Below are 19,656 nucleotides of genomic sequence, written 5' to 3' on the forward strand. Positions count from 1 at the left end.
GAAAGACTTCCTTGTTTCCAGCATGTGGGGCTGAATCAGATAGCGGCTAATATCAGTGATTACAGTGTCTGCACGTCTTCCCTTTTCCAGGAAAGACCATGATTGATGAGGACCAGTGATAGTGCTGAGAACCAGAGCTCAATTCCCTGGCTAAATTGCCCGTGTGTATCTGTGTGTGTGTGTGAGAGAGAGAGAAAAAATGGGGGGGGGTCGGGTGAAAGCATGTAATAGCCGTGTAAACCCCTGAAACAGCTGTAACACAAAGAAGCTGACGCTGGCGTTAGGGAGAAGATAAAAATGCATGTTAGCACTGGGCACGTTAGCCTGAGAACACAGGTGTGCGCATGCAGGGAAAAAGTGAATTTGCATTTGCAGTGTTGCAGCCCTGCTCCCTCCAGCTGGATCGGCTGCACCTTCCATTCCACTGCATTAGGAGCAGCCGCGCGGTCGTACTGACACCTGCCAACCATTATCCTCCAACTGCTTACCGTGCAATACCCCCCCACCCTTTTTTTTTCTTGAAGAAAGCGAGTCAATAAGTACCTAACTTCTTTATTTCCCGTGTGCCTCTGGAGCTAATTACTCTGTGTGTTAATCAGCGCTGCAACACATGCAATCAGCAAAAACACGCTGAAGGGCCTCTGAACGCAGCCGCAGCAGGGGAGATTTGCCCTTTAAACAGCCCCTCACGCTGCGAAGAAATGAAAACATTAAAAGGCAAATAGAGCAAACAAAAGAAGACACGTTAAAAAAAAGGTTGCCTTAGCTCACCTCTGGTGTGACATCTCTGGGGGCAAACCCGGTGCCTCCGGTAGTTAAGATTAGATTAAGTTCTTTTTCATCGCACCAGTCCACCAGAGTCTCCTGTCGGTCCACAAGTGCATGAACATCCAATTAGTGCGGGAGATTATCAGTGCAGATCCACCGATACAATGCATACCTTGATTTCATCTATCTCGTCAGGAACTATCTTGTAGGCTGAGATCATGCCCCCCAACCTGAGGAAATCAAGAGACAGTTATTATTAAAGATTCTGGGTGTTCTATGAAGAGCCACAACAAGAATTATTGCTGCTATTTTATTTTAATAACTCCGCTTAAATGAGGGATAAATGGGAAAGAGAGAGCGAGAGAGCGAGAGAGAGAGAATAATCTGTGCAGTCACTTAAATGTCAGAAACACAGTTATTTTCAGTATTTTGCAGTGGAGGAATCAAAATGCCATCAGCTTTACAGCAAACATGAACTGATAATCACAGAACAGAGAAGCAAACTGCACGAGTGTAAATGCAGGTGGCGCCACACTGAAGCTGATCAGGTTTATTATGAAAAAAGTGGAAAAATTGGATATTTTGAAGCATTTGGTTGACAGGAACAGTTTTAAATTAATAGTAGAAGTGTCTTTTATTTAAAAACAGGTTCCTTTGACATAGAAACATGTAAAAGTACTAAACAAAGATTTTCCACGGGTTGGAGAAAGCAAAGTGCTGCTGCAATTTACAGTGACCTCTTGTGGTCGTATCTGGTAGGACACCCTGAAAACAACAACCCCAGGCTCAAGGTGAAAACTGCACAGACACTCCTTATGTAACCCCTTTTTTAAGAAGCTCTATTTTTGGGAGACGAATGCATCATGTTTCCCTCCCGTGTCAGCCATTTAAACACTATGATAGAATCCATCAGACAAACACCGATGAACTCTGGGTAAAGCCAAGCGTCCGCCACTGGTTCTTTCAGAAGCTCTCATCTAATGTTCACTCTCCAAAGCACAGAGTGATTCTTTTTTCTTCTCTTTTGGACCTTGAAACGCTGTTTAACATCAGAGTGACTTTAAGTGTTCAACAGAGCTGACACCTCGAGAATGCGCCAAGATGCTGCAACCATGAGAGATGCAGGAAACTCAGAGGGAAGTTGTCTGCGTCTAAAAAAAGATGAAACTTAGTTGTTTCTTCACAAAACAAGTCCATGACACTCGCACACACACACACACACACACACACACACACACACACACGTTCCCCCCTGACCTTCCTGTGAGGGAAAGAGCATTTCTCTAGATCTGTGTGTGTGTGTGTGTGTGTGTGTGTGTGTGTGTGTGTGTGCGTGCGTGAATGCGTGCATATGTGTGTGTGTGTTTGTGCATGTTACCTTTATGGAGAGTAAAGGAGCTGTCTCCACAAATCACCTCTCTCCCTCTCCTGGGGTTTTTATTCCTCTCTGTTTCAGTCCAAATAAAAATATGCTCGTGGAACTAGGGTTCCTTCCCACCGTTTCCTAGGCAACCCGTCCTGCCTAAAGCCTGTAGCTGCTGTGCTGTTCACTGTGAGTGTGTGCGCTGAATGCATGTGTTGCGTTTTCCCCCTGGTAATGATAGGCCACTATTTCTGTGAAATGGCACTGGTGTTGACGAGGCATTTGCTGCCGTCTCACGTGTGTTTTATATATATATATATATATATATATATATATATATATATATATATATATATATATATCGATATATGTGTTCTTAATGTATATAAATGTGCCCCAACATAAGTTTTGGGTGATGTATTGATAGTACAAATTAAGTAATCAGCCCACTCATGCTAATAATATCACATGTGGACATCAAAATACTGCTTTAAAATGTTTTTTTAGACGAAAAATAAGAAGAACATTAAAAAAAAACGAGCCTCCATCTGATGGGACGGACCCCTGGATTCTGTTTCCATTCAGAGGTGGGGGGAGGTCGAGGAGGCCACCCAGACGCCAGCGTACATTCAGCTGCTGCTGTGGCTCTCACACCGGGGAGTGGATCCAACTGGAATTAATCAAGGTCAACGAGAAGGTCAAATCTTCCGAGTCCCGTAAAATCCGCCCTTCATCGTTGATGCATTTAAAGCCCCCCCTTCCCGTCCGGCAGGTCTGGGCCATCCTGGTGGGTTTCCAAACCATGTCCTTCTCTACCGCTCCCATCAGCAGGGACCTTCGTTCTGTCACTTCCTGAATGGGAGCACTGTTCAGTGCGCACACACGTGCACACGTGTTCAGAAAGGTGGGCTGTGAATCCAGGAGGGTCTAAGAGAGAGGAAGGGTCCTCCAGCAGCTTGACCTCCAGCCTCCACCTTTGAAGCTCTGCCTCACGCTGCGCTGGATCTTCTGTCTGGAATAAAAGCTTTCCGCTCGAGGTGAGCGCAAATCCTGATGTGGACACAGAATAAAAAAGCGGGGGTGTGTGTGTGTTGGGGGGGGGGGGCTGGCAGTGGATTTTTGGCCTGAAAGCCTGGACGCCTCGGCCAAATCTTTCTATGAATAAATGACAAGCGCAGAGAGCAGGATAAAAGGAGGAGGACGGGACGGGAGCGAGGGCCGCGGTGTGAGGAGAGCAAGAAAGGGAGCGACGGAGCGCCGGCAGCACACTTAACAGGAAAGAGGAAAAGTGTGTATGTGGAGCCTAGCGCGGGCCAGCCAGCTGCAAATCTGTGGGACACTTCTGAGAAAAGCCCCATCTGCCAGGGTGATTCCATTATTAATACAAGCGCTTTGCACCGAGCAATCAATGTCCCCCTTCCTCCCTTTCCATCTGTCCCACTCCCCCCCACTCTCTCCCTCCGCTCGGACCCTCGGCCATCTCGCCGGGCCGAAGCGTGGCGTCGAATCTGGTGCGGGGAAGCTCTTGAACGGATCTCCTGTCAACATGCAAGAGGAGGAGGAGGAAGAAGAGGAAGAGGAGGAGGAGGACGAGGAGGAGGAGGAGGAGACAGGTCCACCTTTTCAAACCCCCTCAGTGATAAAAGCTCCGAGTGCAGAGGGAGGGGTCAACCCAGGGTTATGCACACACACACACACACACACACACACACACACACACACACACACACACACACACACACACACAATTTTTTCACTAAATGTAAAGATAAATCTGTCTATTGATGCTTGAGTCATTTTTGGTCTTTCATATATTTGGACCTTAAAATCAACCTTGCGTGAATACATCAAATAAGCAGTTCTATATACGGGGAGAACACACCACACTCTCGCTGTGCACGTCAGAAAGTCCCGTTGGTGTGTTTGTACGTGTGTGTGGGAGTGCACTTGTCCCATAAAGTGACATCTTGCTGTAAAATTGGGCCCACTGTCACTCGTCTGATAGACTTGGGGCTATTTTTAGCCCTGATCATTGAGAATTGTGACAGAGGTTGTGACAACAAAAGGTGCTGGAGGGGCCGGACATCGGTTTGGCTCGCTGGGCTCACAGGGAGGCTGATTTAATCACAAACGCACGCATGTTTGTGGGTGTGTGTGTGTGTGTGTGAGTCCAGTTTTCACTCCGTGTCCTGCCGTGGCCTCATAGCCCCCCCATCCTCTCTCACTTCCTGCCTCTGCCACAGCAGCTTTGGCACATTCGGGGCACAACGTTCCAGCCGGTCGACCTGATGGGGGCGTGTCCCGGGCCAGACCGAAGGGCGCTGGTCGCAGCCAGAGCTGGGATGGATTCTCCATCTGAAATCCTCGGAGACGACGTGACCCTCCCACCGACGTCTTTGAGGGAAAGACCTGACCTCTGTCTGCACAACACAACATCGCAACGTTACACCTGCTGTTGTGCTCCATTTTTTAAGACTTCCACTCTTTAGAGTGTCTGTCTAAACTATTTTCTTAATAAGGCCCGCAGAGGTTACACTGCGGTTCAAAAGACTCTGGGAGCCAATTCATCCTGACCAGGACGGAGCTTGAACCCAGAACTTCCCTGCTGTTGAGCAGCGGCGTTGCTCAGCCAGATCTCACCCCTGATAAATGCCGCTCTGCCGCTCTTGACGTGTGAACAATAGCTGTCGATGTCGGCCCTGATCCTTGCTTGGCAGCACTAATTCTTGCACCACCGTGACACCTGATGGCTCTGTGCCTCTTGATTTGTGCGGAGGCCAGAATCTTGAACGCAGCACAGGATACCAGGAATAGGTTAAAGTCATTATAGCGCGCGAAGCTCCAGTGAGGAAAACAGGATTAGACCTTCGTAATCATCTTGTTTTATATCCTCTCTTCCTGCCAGCGCTTGAAGGGCCTGGGGTTTCTGCATCTGGGCTCCATTAATCTGGACTACAAGTGCTTTTTTTTTTTTTTTTACCCTTTGCTCTTTTTGGAACATGACATTTGCACATGTTTGAATGATGGCTATAGCAACTCGATGACTCTCCGGATGCCCAAAACTAATCTAGCTTCGTGTGTTGACCTTGAACCCCAAAGCGACATTTGCAAAGCGCCCTGGTGCGATTGGGCGGCGATCATGTGACCGAACAGGGACGTCTACAAAATGGTGGGACCTGTGTTCATACAACAGGGATGAGCTGGTTTCAAACGCATTTTTATGGTGCCAAACTTAACCTTGAACACAGGCAACAGCACCAGAGCTTGAATAACATCTCCTTTGATTCATTTAACATGTTCTGAATGGATTCCTTCATAAAATGGATATTAAATAGAGCTGAATTTGTGCTATCAAACAGTAAAACTGTCACATTTACAATCATAAGGTATTTACCACTAAAGCACATTGTAAATTATATGTACGTATGTGGTCTACTGGGGCTGCGCTACACCCATAAATTTCCTATAAGGGAGTCTTGGTTCTTTGGTACGGAGGTTATCGATACCTCTGGAGGTTATGTGAGAGCCAGAATTTGTTTGACTGCTAGAAAAATAACTGACTACAATGAAATGTTCAGGAATTCTGAATTGCGGATGCGCTGACTTCCATCTTTGATCTTCCAAAGATCATAGGCCAAGATCAAAGCCAAGGGTCCAACTCCTGTATGTAATGTAACTTAGTATCACTTGTGCTTCTATCGACTACACGACAGGCGTGAGTCACAATAAGTGGGGAAATAACATTTGGAGGAACAATGAAGGGATCCTGTCCTGCCACTGAATCCAAAAGGACCATATTTTCATACTGTGCATCATCTGTGTTCAGAAAAAGCCGTAGAACTCGATCCTAAATTGATTTTCAGCACGTCCATGTGCGCTGTGACAACCAGAACAACGACACCTCCAGATCGTTCCCAGCGCGGGGTGTATCAAACAAGCATGTGATGGATCTGTAATCCGCCGCCCTGTCTAGCGTGACGCACATGACACAAGCCTCCTCACTCGCCCTCGCGGTGTCACACAGGCTCGCCACATACATCACGTGACGGCCTCAAAGTGGACATGGCATAAAGGACGTGACGAGGATCGGTCCAGGGTCCCGTGGGGGGGGGGGGGGGGGGGGGGGGGGGTGGGTCTGCTGACACTGACTGATACTGACTGGTGCATGAGAGCGACGGGGAACAGCCACAAATCTACAGGAGTGTGTCAGAGCACACGTGTGTAAGTATAGAATATATACAGTCCAGTGTCATCAAATATGAGCTCGTTCAAAATTAGAGATCAAACTTCGCTCTTTATCTTGGAATGGCAACGAAAATGCACCAAAGAAAGCAGCACAATTTCTTAAAAGAAAGAGAAAAGCCTTTTAATCCAGGGGCAACAATGAGGGGATGGATAAAGAGAATCTCAAGTGCCCGCGCCGACTCGACCTGAAACGCATCGAAAGCCACTTCGGGAGGACCTGCAACCGCCGGTGCGGCCGAATCAGCAGACATCAGTGTTCAATCTGCTCTCGTGGCTGCGGAGAAGCAAATCCCTTCAGCCCAGCATCAAAATGCTGAAAAAAAGGCTTCCCAGAGGAGCTGAGATCAAAAGACTCCCTTCATTTCAGAGGTGGATGCCAGCTCTTCCAGATCCGATTTTAATTTGTGTGTACATGCACTTTATATAATTCACCATAACAAATATATACATGTTTGGCTGTGATGCAGCTCCATTACAGGGCGTCATTGTTGATTTCATCTCCTTTACCGGCCGAGATCAAATACTCTTTGCAGCTGCCAAGTATCTTTCTTAACCTCGAGAGAGCCGTGGCTCTTTTGTTCTTTTCATAGAGTTGAAAATAATATTAATTAATTATTTTTTTTTTAGTTTTCAGTTGCATCGATGCAAAAATCCAGACAGGCTCAAACACATAATCATACACGCACGGATCCACGTCGCCTTCATGGCAATGCGGCTTTTTTTTGTTTTTTTTGCACGCGTTGGGAAGAAGGTTGGTACTCACAGGGAGGGGTCGTGGATGAGATCTTTGAGGTTGACGCCGCTGCGGTCCTCTGCCAGGTTTCGGAAACAGCTGTCGCTCACTGGAACAACAAACGGAAACGGTATTAAGACACAAAGATAAACGCCCTCACTGTCAAATTCAGCAGACAAAAACATCGCCCCCATCTTTGGATCACAACAACGTGTAACTACAACAGCAGACAACGAGCCCACCACACTCGCACGCGACTGCCTCGCATCGCTGACAGGGTTTCTCTGCACCATCGCGGCCCGTCGGCCCTCAGACCCTTTAAAACGCGTGTAACCAGGAAGTGGAACGGAGCTGGCCGGGGTGACCCGGATCATGGTGTCGGTGTGTGCCATGTGTGGGGATCGTAGAGTCCGCCGCTGTCGTCTGACCACAGGCATGTTGTCGCTATGCTAGCAGGCTCCAAGCAGTGACAATTATCAGTTTTATCCAAGTCGCCGGGCTGATGTGTTCGTTAGATTGAGCTGTTTCTTTGAACAATTTCGCTGCTAACACTCAGTAACGGGTTAATACTTTAATGACGAGAGGCGCAAATGTCTGCCTCAGCAGAATTGGGCCACAATTTGAATGAAGCAAATTGCAATTGGCTAAAAAGCATTACTTGCAAGCGCAGACAGTTAAATTTCAGAATAGGTGCATGTCGGGCTAACATTAAAGGGTCTGCGAAGCATCGCCACAAATGCCGAAGGTGACTAATAGGTTCATGGGGGAATCACGACACCGGCTTTGACGCACGTGTGTAAAAATGAAATAAGGCAGAGTTCTGAATGTTCCTCCAGAGGGAGAGAGCTTCACTCTAATCCTGACTGACCACCGGTAGGATGTTCAGGGCTCCTCAATGAGAGCCTAATTAGAGGCGACGCTCTACCAGAGCAGCTCCCGCGGCAGTCAGGACCGTGCACCTTTAGATTAATGACGCAGGCTTCTGCGGCAGGATTTCAGAACCTCCTTCCTGTCTTCTGCGAAGGAACACAGTTCAGTTTGAGGCCACAGCTTTGAGGTGACCATCCTCTCCCGAAGACACCACGGCGGTCCCCATACTGCAGGGCAGGTAGGAGCCACCTGCGTCACTCCGGCGGTCACAGTCGGACGGAACGACCGACGGAGGGGGAGACCAGGTAAAGACAAAGAAATGGTAGGAGGAAATTGGGGGAAAAAACTGAGGTGGCAGAAACAGACGGATGAAGGGAAGGGACGCATGTGAGTGGACACACTCGCGTCTTAAAATACATGCAAACCACAGTGGATACAGGCCGACGGTGCCTGGGATGCTGTGAATTTCCATCTATAATTTAAAAAAATAAAAATAACCCCCGCCAATGCACTCGTTAAGAGACGAGAGTGAAAATGTCATCCTGTAATTCAAGGTAGTGATCCATGAAAGAGACAGGGGGCAGGAGGACAGGGGGCAGAGAGGATAAAAATGAGTGTGAGAGATGGCAAAGAGGGAGGTGAAGGAAGAAAATGCAGCTGGGGAATGAAAAGGTGTGGTGGAGGAGAAGGGAAAAGCAGGACAAAGGATGGACGGATCATCATGAAGGTAAAAAAAAGGGGTGGATAAAGAGGGAAACGAATGGGGCAGCGCTGGAGAGACAGAGTAAACACAAGGTGCAGGACATCGCTCTCGGCTCTGGCAAATACACGGGGGAGTGCTGACATTTGCACGGCGAGCTCGGAAAAAAGGAGAGAAAGAGGGAGAGACGAAAGAGGCGGCGGACTGAGAGAGGGAGGACAGAAAAGGGGGAGCAGCTTCACGGAATTCACTCTGCACCGGCTTCAGAGGGGCACTGCTGCAGCATCTGTGTGAAAAGGGAACTTCCTTTAAGACTGCAGTGTTTCTCTCTCTCTCTCTCTCACGCACACACACACACACACACACACACACACACACACACACTGAACCCTCCTCAGTCTTTCTCTCCCAGCTACCCCTTGATCTAAAAATAGCCGCTGCACTCTCCTCCAAGAGGCAGCAACCATTCTGAACCAATCAACATGCTCTGTCAAAGGCTTCGGTACCACCACCCCTTTATATGTCTGCGTGCACGCAGACACGCTTGGGTTCACCAAGGGCAACCTGTCAAGGTAGGTAACAAAACAGGCCCTTCCTCTCACATCTGCTGCCAGAAATGGCCAGGAAGCGAGCGGCGTTGCCCAAACCGCGGCCCTGATGAAGAATTGAGAAGGCAGAAAGAAATGGTGGGGCGGGGGGCAAAAAGGGAAGACGGGGAGATCTGGCTGCAGTTGGAAGAGGCTTCAAAGGAATATTAATACGATCCTGTGCAAGAGCTGGAGACAAGGAGGGGAGGATGAGTGGCGGAGGAGGTGTGCCCGCTGAACCCCCCCCCATCACCCCCCGTTGCTGCTTCCTCACACCTCTCACTCCAAGTAGGCCAGACATGGGGGAACTTTCAAGGACGTTTACTGGCTCAAGCAGAAAGATGTCAAAGTGCAAACAGATTAACACAGAGCGACATTTCACAAGCTTTGATTATCTACTGTTTCTGAGAAACACTAAATTGTATGTGTGTGTGTGTGTGTGTGTGTGTGTGTGTGTGTGTGTGTGTGTGTGGCTCTTACACAGTCTCCATGCAGCTGAGACCAAAACTTATATTTTTACACTAACAAGTGTTTAAAACCTATGCTAACATGCTAGCATGTTAGCCACTCTCGCACAGGGCTCTCCTAAATCACACATTCACACACACACATTCACTAATGAGGCCTAAACCAGTGGAGACAGTTGATTCCCAGTCACGTGAACGCACGTCTGCACTGGGCCTGGACACGTCTGCCACGGTTCAGCAGTCTGACAGGAATCAGAAAACAAGAGCGCCGGCAGTCGACGCTGCCAAACTCCGCTCACAGGCCAAATACGAGGCGGCGCTTAAGTGTTATTATGGCACGACAGTAGCATCTAATTACGTCTCAGTATTTAAAATGCAGATCATTGTGACATAAGTGCTTCATTTTGCCCCAAACCACTGAGCAGCAGCGGCATCTGCTTCTTCATCTGAGCAACTGTCTCTTGTGTCACCAGCAGCCCTGTCAACGACCCCCCCCACCCGCTTCTCTAAAGAATTTGCTACGGAGGTCAGACCCTGGATTGGGCTGACGTCTGTGAACCCCATCAAATGTGTCACCAGTGCCTCCTGCGTCTTCGCTCTCTGACTTGTTCTGCGTCAAAAGGAAACACTGGGCCGCAGGTATCGGATTAAATGGGCTTAATGATGAATAGAAGCGTGAACCCACCTCCAGATTGTAACAGGGTGGGGTAGACATCTGACTAGGGGGCTTTTAGTGCCGCAATCCCTTTTAGCCAAGAGAGGAGAGGAGAGGAGCGCTGCACAAATACCATCATCGCCATTCCGTGGCAGGCTAAATTTCCAAATTAATAAAGGCTTCCCAGCGCTGAGTAAAATATAGTAACAGCAATAACAGCAGATAACCAAATCTAATATAAGCCCGCTGTATCTTAGCAACCTTGTTAATTCGGAGAGGAGCAGCGGGGTAAGCACCAGAGTCGCAGCAGCCATCATCAAACACACACCCAGCAGCACACACACGTGCACACGCAAGCAGAATAACTGTCACACAAACTCTCACAGCCACCACGCATGTGCACATGCTATTGTACCATTAGTGGCCGCATCACACTGCAATGCAGATGAATGTGTACACATGGGCAGAGTGGCACGCACATGCACACAGATCCTCAGGCTTACTGTAAGCAGAATGGAGGGGGGGGCAGAACAAAGGGATCCTAATCTTTGGGCTGCATTTCAAAGCCTTTCCCCTCTACATCACTGTTTCCAGATAAGATTTGGGAAGTGCTATTTATATCTGAGGGGAAAGAAGCCAACAAGGGCTCAATTTCCACTTATTTGAAGTCAGCTTGGGGTGGGGTTACGCAACGCGCATGACACTCCACCTGCCCCTGCCGCGCTCATTGAGGGGGGCCGTGAAGTTAAAAAAATGCCCCGCCCTAATTCTGTGGCGGGCTGGGCCACGGTGCAAATCCAGAGCTGCCCCAGCGTCCACAGCCAGGCCGGACCACAGCACCCCTGCTGAGCCATGGACAGAATTTAACCCCCCCACCCACCCCAACCCCCGCGTGCACCTGATGTGCAGAGGCAGAAAGCAAAAGCGAGGGAAAATCACTGTTCTTCACAGCTGCGTCCCGAGCAGAGACACACCAGGACGCAGCTTCATCCCAGATCCAAGGAGAGGAGCTGGACGGGATTATGAGGAGCAGGAACAAGAGGGGGGAGAAGTCTGGAGGCGGGGGGGGGGGGTGGGGGGGGGGCAGAGGTGAGAGTTCATCAGTTGAGCTTTTCTTAGTTCTTCACTGGTGATGTTTTCTGTTAGCAAACCTCGCGGTGGATAACGGAGTCAAAGCAGGAATGGCGAAAGTCCCTGACGTCCTCCGAGGTTCAGGAAAGACAGGAAACCTAATCCCTCAAATCAGATCCACGTTTCCGAGCCTTCTGATTGATCGAGCCATCGAGTTGATGGATGAACCGATCATGAGTCAGTCATTACTTACAGCCAGTGCATGCGAGCGTAATTCCCCCTTTTACCAGGAAGCCAGGACTCTCTCGCACCGACACATCTAAAAGTCGACTTTTATGTCGACTTTGCTGCTTCCTTTGCCCCCGCAAGGAGTTTGCCTGCGTGCTGCTTTTATTTTCCGTCATTCGGTCATTCATCCTTTATTGGCCCCGTCACAGCATCTGACGTCTGATGCAGGGGGTCTGTGTGTGGAAGCTGCGGCCGGCCCGCTCCCCACCTGAACCTCTCTTTATCGTCCTAATGGCAGCAAAAAGCTGAAGACTGCGGCGGCCCCAACACCCCGCAGCTCTTCGCACAAAAAGGCCTCTCGTATTGATGTTTTATTAACACGGCCATAAATATTGAACAGACACTTACTAATGAGGCCAGAAAAGAGTTCCAGAGACAATTTGAAGGGACCTTGACGGAGTTCTTTCATCCTGATGTCAGATGTTACCCCAAAGATATACCCTCCCACTTGTACACATCCTCCATACCAGAACCTCCATCTCCTGGCCTTCCCTCAGTGAAGTCAATGGATTGGGGCGGGGGGGGCTCAATGATCTGTCACACCCCCTGCAAATATTAATCAAAAATCACCGGCTCGCAATACAACGAGGCTGCTTCTTAACAACAACAGGCGTGATTAATATCTTTGGCGCCGTTTGGTATTATTGTAGCCTCTGTGTGTGTGTGTGTGTGTGTGTATGTGTGTGTGGCGTGAGAAGAGGGCGGGCAGTTGCATGGCCATGGGGGGGATGAGCTGTGGCAGCCTTTTCCCTGTCGTGTTACGTGACATTTTCAACAGCAGAGGGCCCACGGCGAGCCGGCGTCTCCTCGCCATTTCCACCAGCTGTTTGCACATAAACACAAACTGGACGCGTCCTTAATAAACGTAGTCGCAGCCAGGGTGCAGTTCGCAATACGAGACGTGTGAAGGTGTGTGTGTGTGTGTGAGGGGGGGAGGGGTCAGTTGTGGGGTTAGTTTTGTCATATGAAAACAAACTTTGCAATATACTGGATGTACCTGGTATTTTAGGACCGAGTCCTTGGGCGCGTTCGCGCCGATATTCTGGAGGCGTCGTTAGCAACAACGCCGGCTGGTCCGTTTGGTCGCGATATGTGTTACAAAACATTGAACATAACAGCTTTTGAACAATGTAACAAGGTTAAAGAAAATCTTTTCTGAAGCTAAAAAGTTGGGTTGATTAAGATATACCGTATTTTCACGACTATAAGGCGCACCTAAAACACTGAGATTTTCTCAAAAATCGACGTTGCGCCTTATAATATGGAGCGCCTTGTGTGTGGACTGAGTTCCAAAATCTGCTGTGTGCCTTTGGTAGGTGCACTACGGTAAACGCTCGGCCCATCGATTAGTGGCACACGTACGCGTAAGGACCCCCTAAAATGGCGCCGGTCAAGCGACACGCGTATGAATGAGGCTTACTTTAAACTGCAGGCCATCGAATATGCGGCTGAAAATGGCAATCGAGCAGCTGCAAGACATTTTAATGTAAATGAGTCCGTGGTCAGAAAGTGGAGAAAACAAGAAAGTGAACGAAAGTGAGGAAGACGAAGCTGAGTTTCCACGGGAACAAAGCAAGGGGGCCCGAACTGGAAGACCGAGTGGAACAGTTGGTTGTGGAACAGCGAACAACTGGAAGGGGCGTCTCTACTGTCACCATTCGACATGGACATTGAGCACTTCCAAGGAAGTCCGTCTTGTTTGTTGTCGCTTTATGAGGAGGCGGCATCTCTCCATACGCGCAAGGGCAACTGCTGCGCAGCGGCTGCCCGCGGATTCCCAGGAGAGGGCGGCCATCTTCCGCGACAAGATAACCGCGCCCGGCCACATCTATGAGGCAGCGGCGTGCAAGTTATGCCCCCATATGGGGGTGGATTATAGACGCATGGGCTATGATACTGTCTTCATGTATTGGAAGAGCTTTCACATAAGCCGGCATTAATGCTGAGGCAGAACCGGTCGGTGAGTCCGATTCAGATGATTAAGAAGAGGAATTCGGGATGTTGGACATTGAAATAGCGCAGCTGTTTAATTCAGATACAGAAGATGAAAACTTCGATGCTTTTGTGGCGGAAGAATGAATATTTTGTTCAATAAATGTGTCGAAACTCACTGTTTTACTTCCGTTGTCATTTTTTACTGTATGTTTCAGCATGCGCCTAATAATACGGTGCGCCTTGTGTATGTTTTAAATACAGAAATAGCACCCATAACTGAGACTGCGCCTTTTAATACAGTGCACCTTATGGTCGTTAAAATATGGTATCCCAAATATCAGCCGTGAGATTGCCTATAGAAACACATTCTCCACATTATCAGTGAGAAAACACTTTTGGAGTCATGGTGGAATTAGCATCAAATGGCGTTTGAAAAGTTGTCTTTACAAACAGATATCCTGTAACCAGATTAATAAAGCTGCCATCCAGGTCAGAGGGTAGCAGAGGAGATCCAAAAGAAACAAAGTGCTTTTGTCTCTTTAATTTGTGACAGATTTGCTCAGTTTTGCGGCTCCCGAGGCCGCCTGCGTGGAAACAAGAAGGCAAACATCATTACGCTCTGACAGAAATACATAAATAAGTTCGCACCCAAGTGACAAATCCTATCCTTTCCTTTCCGGCTCAGCTCCTCCCGTAAGCCTTATCGTATGTAGCGGCTCCATTAGCGAGCCAGGTACCGTCCTCTCGTTAGCAGCCAAAATGAGCTTGAGAACAGCTCTATTGATTTCAATATCAATGTGCTCACACTGACATCAGTGGTGCTACACATTTCTGATACCTCCTGTTAGAAGCACCCCCCCACGCCTTCATTCATCTCCCCACCTCCTCCTCTTCTTCCATCTCCTGTTTACTCTTACAAGCTGCTGATGCAGGGAAACCCAGCGCCTGTGCTGAAACATGGCGCATCCCAGTGAGAAAAAAAACAAACCACTCGACGTGGCGTCGCACAGCTGAGGAAGGAAGGAATGAGACTCTCTCTGAAGTGGATGGTGACTAACATTAGCACTGGGGCTCTTTATCTGGTTTTAGGAGTTGTAGTGAAACGTATGTGCCGAGGCCTAATCAGATCAGCTATTGATTGGCCTTCATAGAGGGGGCTTAATGTGCTCTCTGTTGCTCTGTGATCTCTCACGTCAAAGAAAGGCCAAGAGGAAAGGATAGAGGCAGGGAGGCTTAAGGGGTGGGGGGAGGCCAGGGGCTGTTTACATCCTTATCGGGTCAGTGTGGGACCGGGCTCAGTTTTCTGATCAAAGGGAATCGGTGCGCCACAGAAATCCTCCTCCACACAAACGATGGAGCGCGCCATAAACGCGACCACACCCAGGATACGCAACATATTCCGCCCATCTGATGTGCATGTCGAACACATCTAATCTTTACTGCCAGGGAAAATATTTAAAAAAATTAAAATTAGTATGGGCGACGATACCGTTGAAAACCTAAAAATGAATTAACATTGCTTGAGTGTTGATATTATAGTTGCATATTTCATAGCGCTCAGTGTAAATTTAATCTGAACCACATCTTCAGAGGATTCCCACATGGCAGCAATCATCATCACTCAGCCTCAGATGATGAAGCTGCCCTCCTCCTGGCCAGTCCCAGCTCCCTCCTCACAGATTCTCTTCCATGGAAGCCAGATTTTAAAAATGGACAAGACTAAAGCTCGAACCAGCGCAGGCGTGACCACATCAGGAATTGTGCGAAACAAGAGAAGCCGGGAGTTCCTGCGACTGTCGGCTAATGATAACCGGTGATAAACTGCAATTACTTTAAATATTCAAATCTAATCCACAAAATCCAAAATTGGCTTTGATTGTGGCTGCTAATGCATAAACAGTTTTGTTTTAAAGTGAATACACAATTCTAATTTAATACACCGCACACAAAAATCACCGTTAAACGTTGGCTTTTGATTAAAAAACATGATCCAGGGTTTAAAAACATGCTGGGCTCCCCTTATTTCCCCGGATATACAGTTTTACATGCCAACACCCCCCACGCGCACACACACACACACACACACACACATATGCAGGGAGTGCTCCAGGCCCAGCTGTACTAATGAAGCAGCCTGTGAGCAGCTACCTTCATTACATTCAATTCTCTGGACAGCGTCAGCAATTACATCAGCTTCCAACCATCACACACACCCCCCCACACACCCACCCACACACACACACACACACACACACACACACACACACACACACACACACACACACACACACACACACCTCTCAAGGCTAAACCAAACTGAGGTTGATGTACAGAGGAGTTCCAGCTCTTGAAGCTCCACGAACTCCATGAAACGGGATTATTAGGTCATTATTAGGATTATTAGGGGGAAAAAAGTCTCAGAGCAATTTATGAACACAAACACATCTGTGGATTATTGTCGTTTTATTTTCCAAAAGGGTTCAATTTGCCTCACCTGAAACACATTAATACCTCGTGCTTGACGGACTTTTTTGTTTGGCGTTATGAATTTTCGCTTGTCTTCCTTTTTTACAGTGTAACCACACCCCCTTCTGTCCTACAGCACCTTGAACCAGAATATCGTTGTGTGACGTCGTTAAATATGTTATCATCTGAGTTTCCCAAGTAACATCAAGTTACAGCTGCAGGTCATGTGACCCATCATGATGGCTGTCCATCACTTTAGGAGCATTGCTATGATAACACTCTTTTTAGAATAGGTGAAGATAATGGAGGGGAAAAAAAACAGGCCAATCCTAAAACTTCTGCTTTCCAGGACACGGACTTCAGTTTCTTCAAAGGAGCAAATGACGCTGGAATATTTTAAGACTTATTTTAAATACTCCTAGAAAGATTTGATCCTCGTGTGTCGCATGTGGCCACTTTATGCGCTGATGAAAATGTCAGGCTCCAAGACTGTTGAAAGCATTGATGTTGAACGTACGAGTGGGCTACGAGTGCTGAGACATGCCCCCCCTTCCCCCCCAGAAACCTGCAACGCACGCTAAGAACAAACATCCGATTCTTTCAAACATGTAAAACGTGACAAAATAACACTGGACAGACATAAGTAGCACAAAAGGTAAAAAAAAAAAAACCAAGGTAAGCATGACCTAAAAATGGCACATTCAACACATCCATAATGCAGAAGCACAGGTGGGCCAGTGGAGCAGAACAGGGTAATTGAGTCAACCCCCCCCCCCCCCCGCCCCCCCAACTGTTGAACCGCTCAGAGTCATGAAAACCGGTTGTGACACCGTAAACGATGGAAGAAAAAAGGAAACAAAGCCGTTGAGCCATGTCACATCACTCAAATGTGGTCTTTGCACGTGGTTGCTGAGCATTTATGGAAACAACATGAGGATGTGATCGGGAAGTGTGTGTGTGTGGGGGGGGGGGGCGATCTATTACCGTGATAGGAAGTGCACGAACGCACATGCACAGACAGGACTGAGGTCAGCTGTCACAACACCCCTCATTAGGGAGAGGCTGGCCTCCTTCATTAGTCAAAGGTACATGCTCCCCCCGCCCCCGTCGCCTCGCCTGCTTCGGGTTTTGGATTCGGAGCGAGTTATTCAGACGGACGAGCCAACGCAGGATGGAGGAAGAGATGGATGAAGAGAGAGACGCGAGCAAAAGCAGTGGGAAAAGGGCAGGCTGTATTTATATCTGAAACTCCAGGCCTCATAAATCAAAAGTTGCCTTCAATTAAGCTTGAACTGCTATTGACTTGTAAAATGGATGTAAAAGCAACTGCGAGCGAGGCCGGACTGATATTATTACACTCAATCACGAATGCGAATAATATCAGAGCAACTGCAAACCCCCCCAGGGAGAGCGGTACTAAAGCCACACAGAGGCTGACTCTGGTCTCCCCCTCAAAAAAAACCCCTGCCTCTCCTCACTGACTAATATCAGGTTCTGGAAAGGAGAAGTGATTCCTCATTAACGCGATGCCACACCTCCACTGAGCAGGAGACACGCCAACGGACCCCCCCAAGTGGTAGGATGGGCAGAGAAAGCGGAGGTCACAGAAAGGCAGAGGAAATATTGATCCTATTATTGAGTGTTTTATACGTATTTACTGTCTATAAAAAGAATTTACCATCACGCACATCTTTATTTATTTATTTATTAAAACAACGACGCCACATTCTTCCTTCCCTAAGCGTGGCTGTTTGTCTCACGTTCTTTCTGTCAGACTTGACAAAGCACCCACAAAGAGTGAGAGCAGATCAGAATCCATCGTACCGTCCCTTTGTAAAGCAACGGATCTTATGATAAAGCCATCACGTAAATTAAATAATGCATGTCGGCAACCGCTATTGGACACTATTGCTACATTTTAATCGTTACAACGATGGAAAAAGGAAGTATCATGTAAATATACAGGAAACGTTGACAATAAGTGTGAACGATCATTGTCAACGGTGTAAACTGGCAGTTAAGTTGTTAAAGGAACTTAAAGATCTGTTTGGGACAGGATTTGGGACAGAAAAAAAGTTATTGAAGTTATTATTTCATGTCACATTTTAATCCTCCCAGTGTGGGAACACTGTCCATGATCACTCCTGGGTCTTTCAACAGCTGCTAGCATTAGCATTAGCTCGTCCAGCACCTCCATTTCAAGTAAGTACAATACTTTATAAAATGTATATGGTTCAAAACCATCTATTTATGTTGCTTTCATTCAGACGATCTAATGAATAAGCTTTAACAGACACAACAGAGGCTCCCCCTGTAAAATATGTCTACTGCACCATCTGTTCCATCTTGGAGATTGCCTTTTTTGCCCCCCAAAAAAACCCCAGCCACCATCCATTTCTGTTTTCTTTTCATGTATTTTGGCATTCAGTAGAAGGTTGTTTTAACCTTGGTTTGCTTATTAGTCGCACCCTATTGCACAGCAGTAGATAACATCACTGAATCCAAGGCTTGATTATAAGAGTGACCAGGGGGTGTTTGTGGTGTTTACGCCGGCGTCTGGCAGTAACACGTATGTTAAAATGGCTTCAATAAAGCCCTCGTTGTCATCCAAGAAGTTTTTTTGTTACCTAAATATTAACACGTCCGTAGAGAAGCTCTGCTCCAATGTTGTGGCTTTGACCACTCTCTGCAAGGCTTTACGGGCCTGGATTGTGCCTCCTCAGTGGACCCGTTTGGACGGTAAGCGAACTGAAGCGGGGGTGAAGGGACCAGATGGGGTCCTAAAACATCTTCACCTGTCAGCTGTTGTGCACAGCTTCGCAGGACAGCTTGTGTCTCATCAACGTGCATCCACGTGCACCCATGGGTTGTGGTCGGGCTGTAGTCCTCACTGGCCTTGAACCAGGCGTGTAAGGCGTTGAGCTTGAATGCAGTCGGCATTCCGAGTGATGTTGTTTTTCCTCACTGTTGTCCGAGACAGTTTGCGGTCCTTGTCGTAGCCGTCGGTGATTGTGGGTCTCTGCCTGCTTTTGGTGCTTTGTTGAATCCGGCTGCTTGGTTGAATGTTGCTACCGCTGCCTTTATCTGTATCTGTGTCTACATCTATTCTCCCTACTCACCCTATAAAAACTAATCCTGTTTGGTTTTAATCAATATTTAAGGAGGGGGGGAGGGGCATATTTCGATAGTCCAACAGCGTTCCATCAAATAATGATCTTTCAATAGGTAGCAGTAGGTAGCTAGCGGAGCCTAGCCCCCTTCCCTGTTCTTCGTGCTCCATAAGAATTCTCGGTGTACGGGCTTGCGTTGCCGATTTGTATGCGGCTCTTCGGGTGTTTCCTATTTGCGACGGAGATGATGATCCCGGCTGTCTGTGACTGATGCCGGATTCAAGCGAGCTGAACTCTTCGCCCAGTGAAACATGCGACAAGTTTGCGCTTCAGAAACCTATTAGATGAGGACTGATAAAGGAGTACGGCGATACGACGGCAAACAAGAGCCGGTGATG

The 19,656-nt window shown here is 47.9% G+C and overlaps 1 protein-coding gene across 10 annotated transcripts in view; it reads right to left on the minus strand.

Annotated features, from left to right (window-relative positions):
* Positions 1-19,656, minus strand: part of gphnb (gephyrin b) — a 55,246-nt gene that overhangs the window by 28,328 nt on the left and 7,262 nt on the right. For 9 of the 10 annotated variants that reach the window (XR_003891228.1, XM_029849382.1, XM_029849381.1 and 6 more), the window contains exons 2-4: positions 7,140-7,218; positions 941-998; positions 772-864 (exon numbers count right to left, since the gene is read on the minus strand). Coding sequence is in view for 8 of the 10 variants with exons in the window: in XM_029849382.1 (XP_029705242.1) it covers positions 772-864; positions 941-998; positions 7,140-7,218 (230 nt within the window). In the remaining 2 variants the exon portion in view is untranslated. Of the gene's footprint in view, positions 1-543; positions 692-771; positions 865-940; positions 999-7,139; positions 7,219-19,656 lie in introns of those variants that run through there. The other variant, XM_029849385.1, reaches the window with a different exon arrangement.

Source organism: Takifugu rubripes, chromosome 16 (genome assembly GCF_901000725.2).
Source record: "Takifugu rubripes chromosome 16, fTakRub1.2, whole genome shotgun sequence".
Classification (NCBI taxonomy): domain Eukaryota; kingdom Metazoa; phylum Chordata; class Actinopteri; order Tetraodontiformes; family Tetraodontidae; genus Takifugu; species Takifugu rubripes.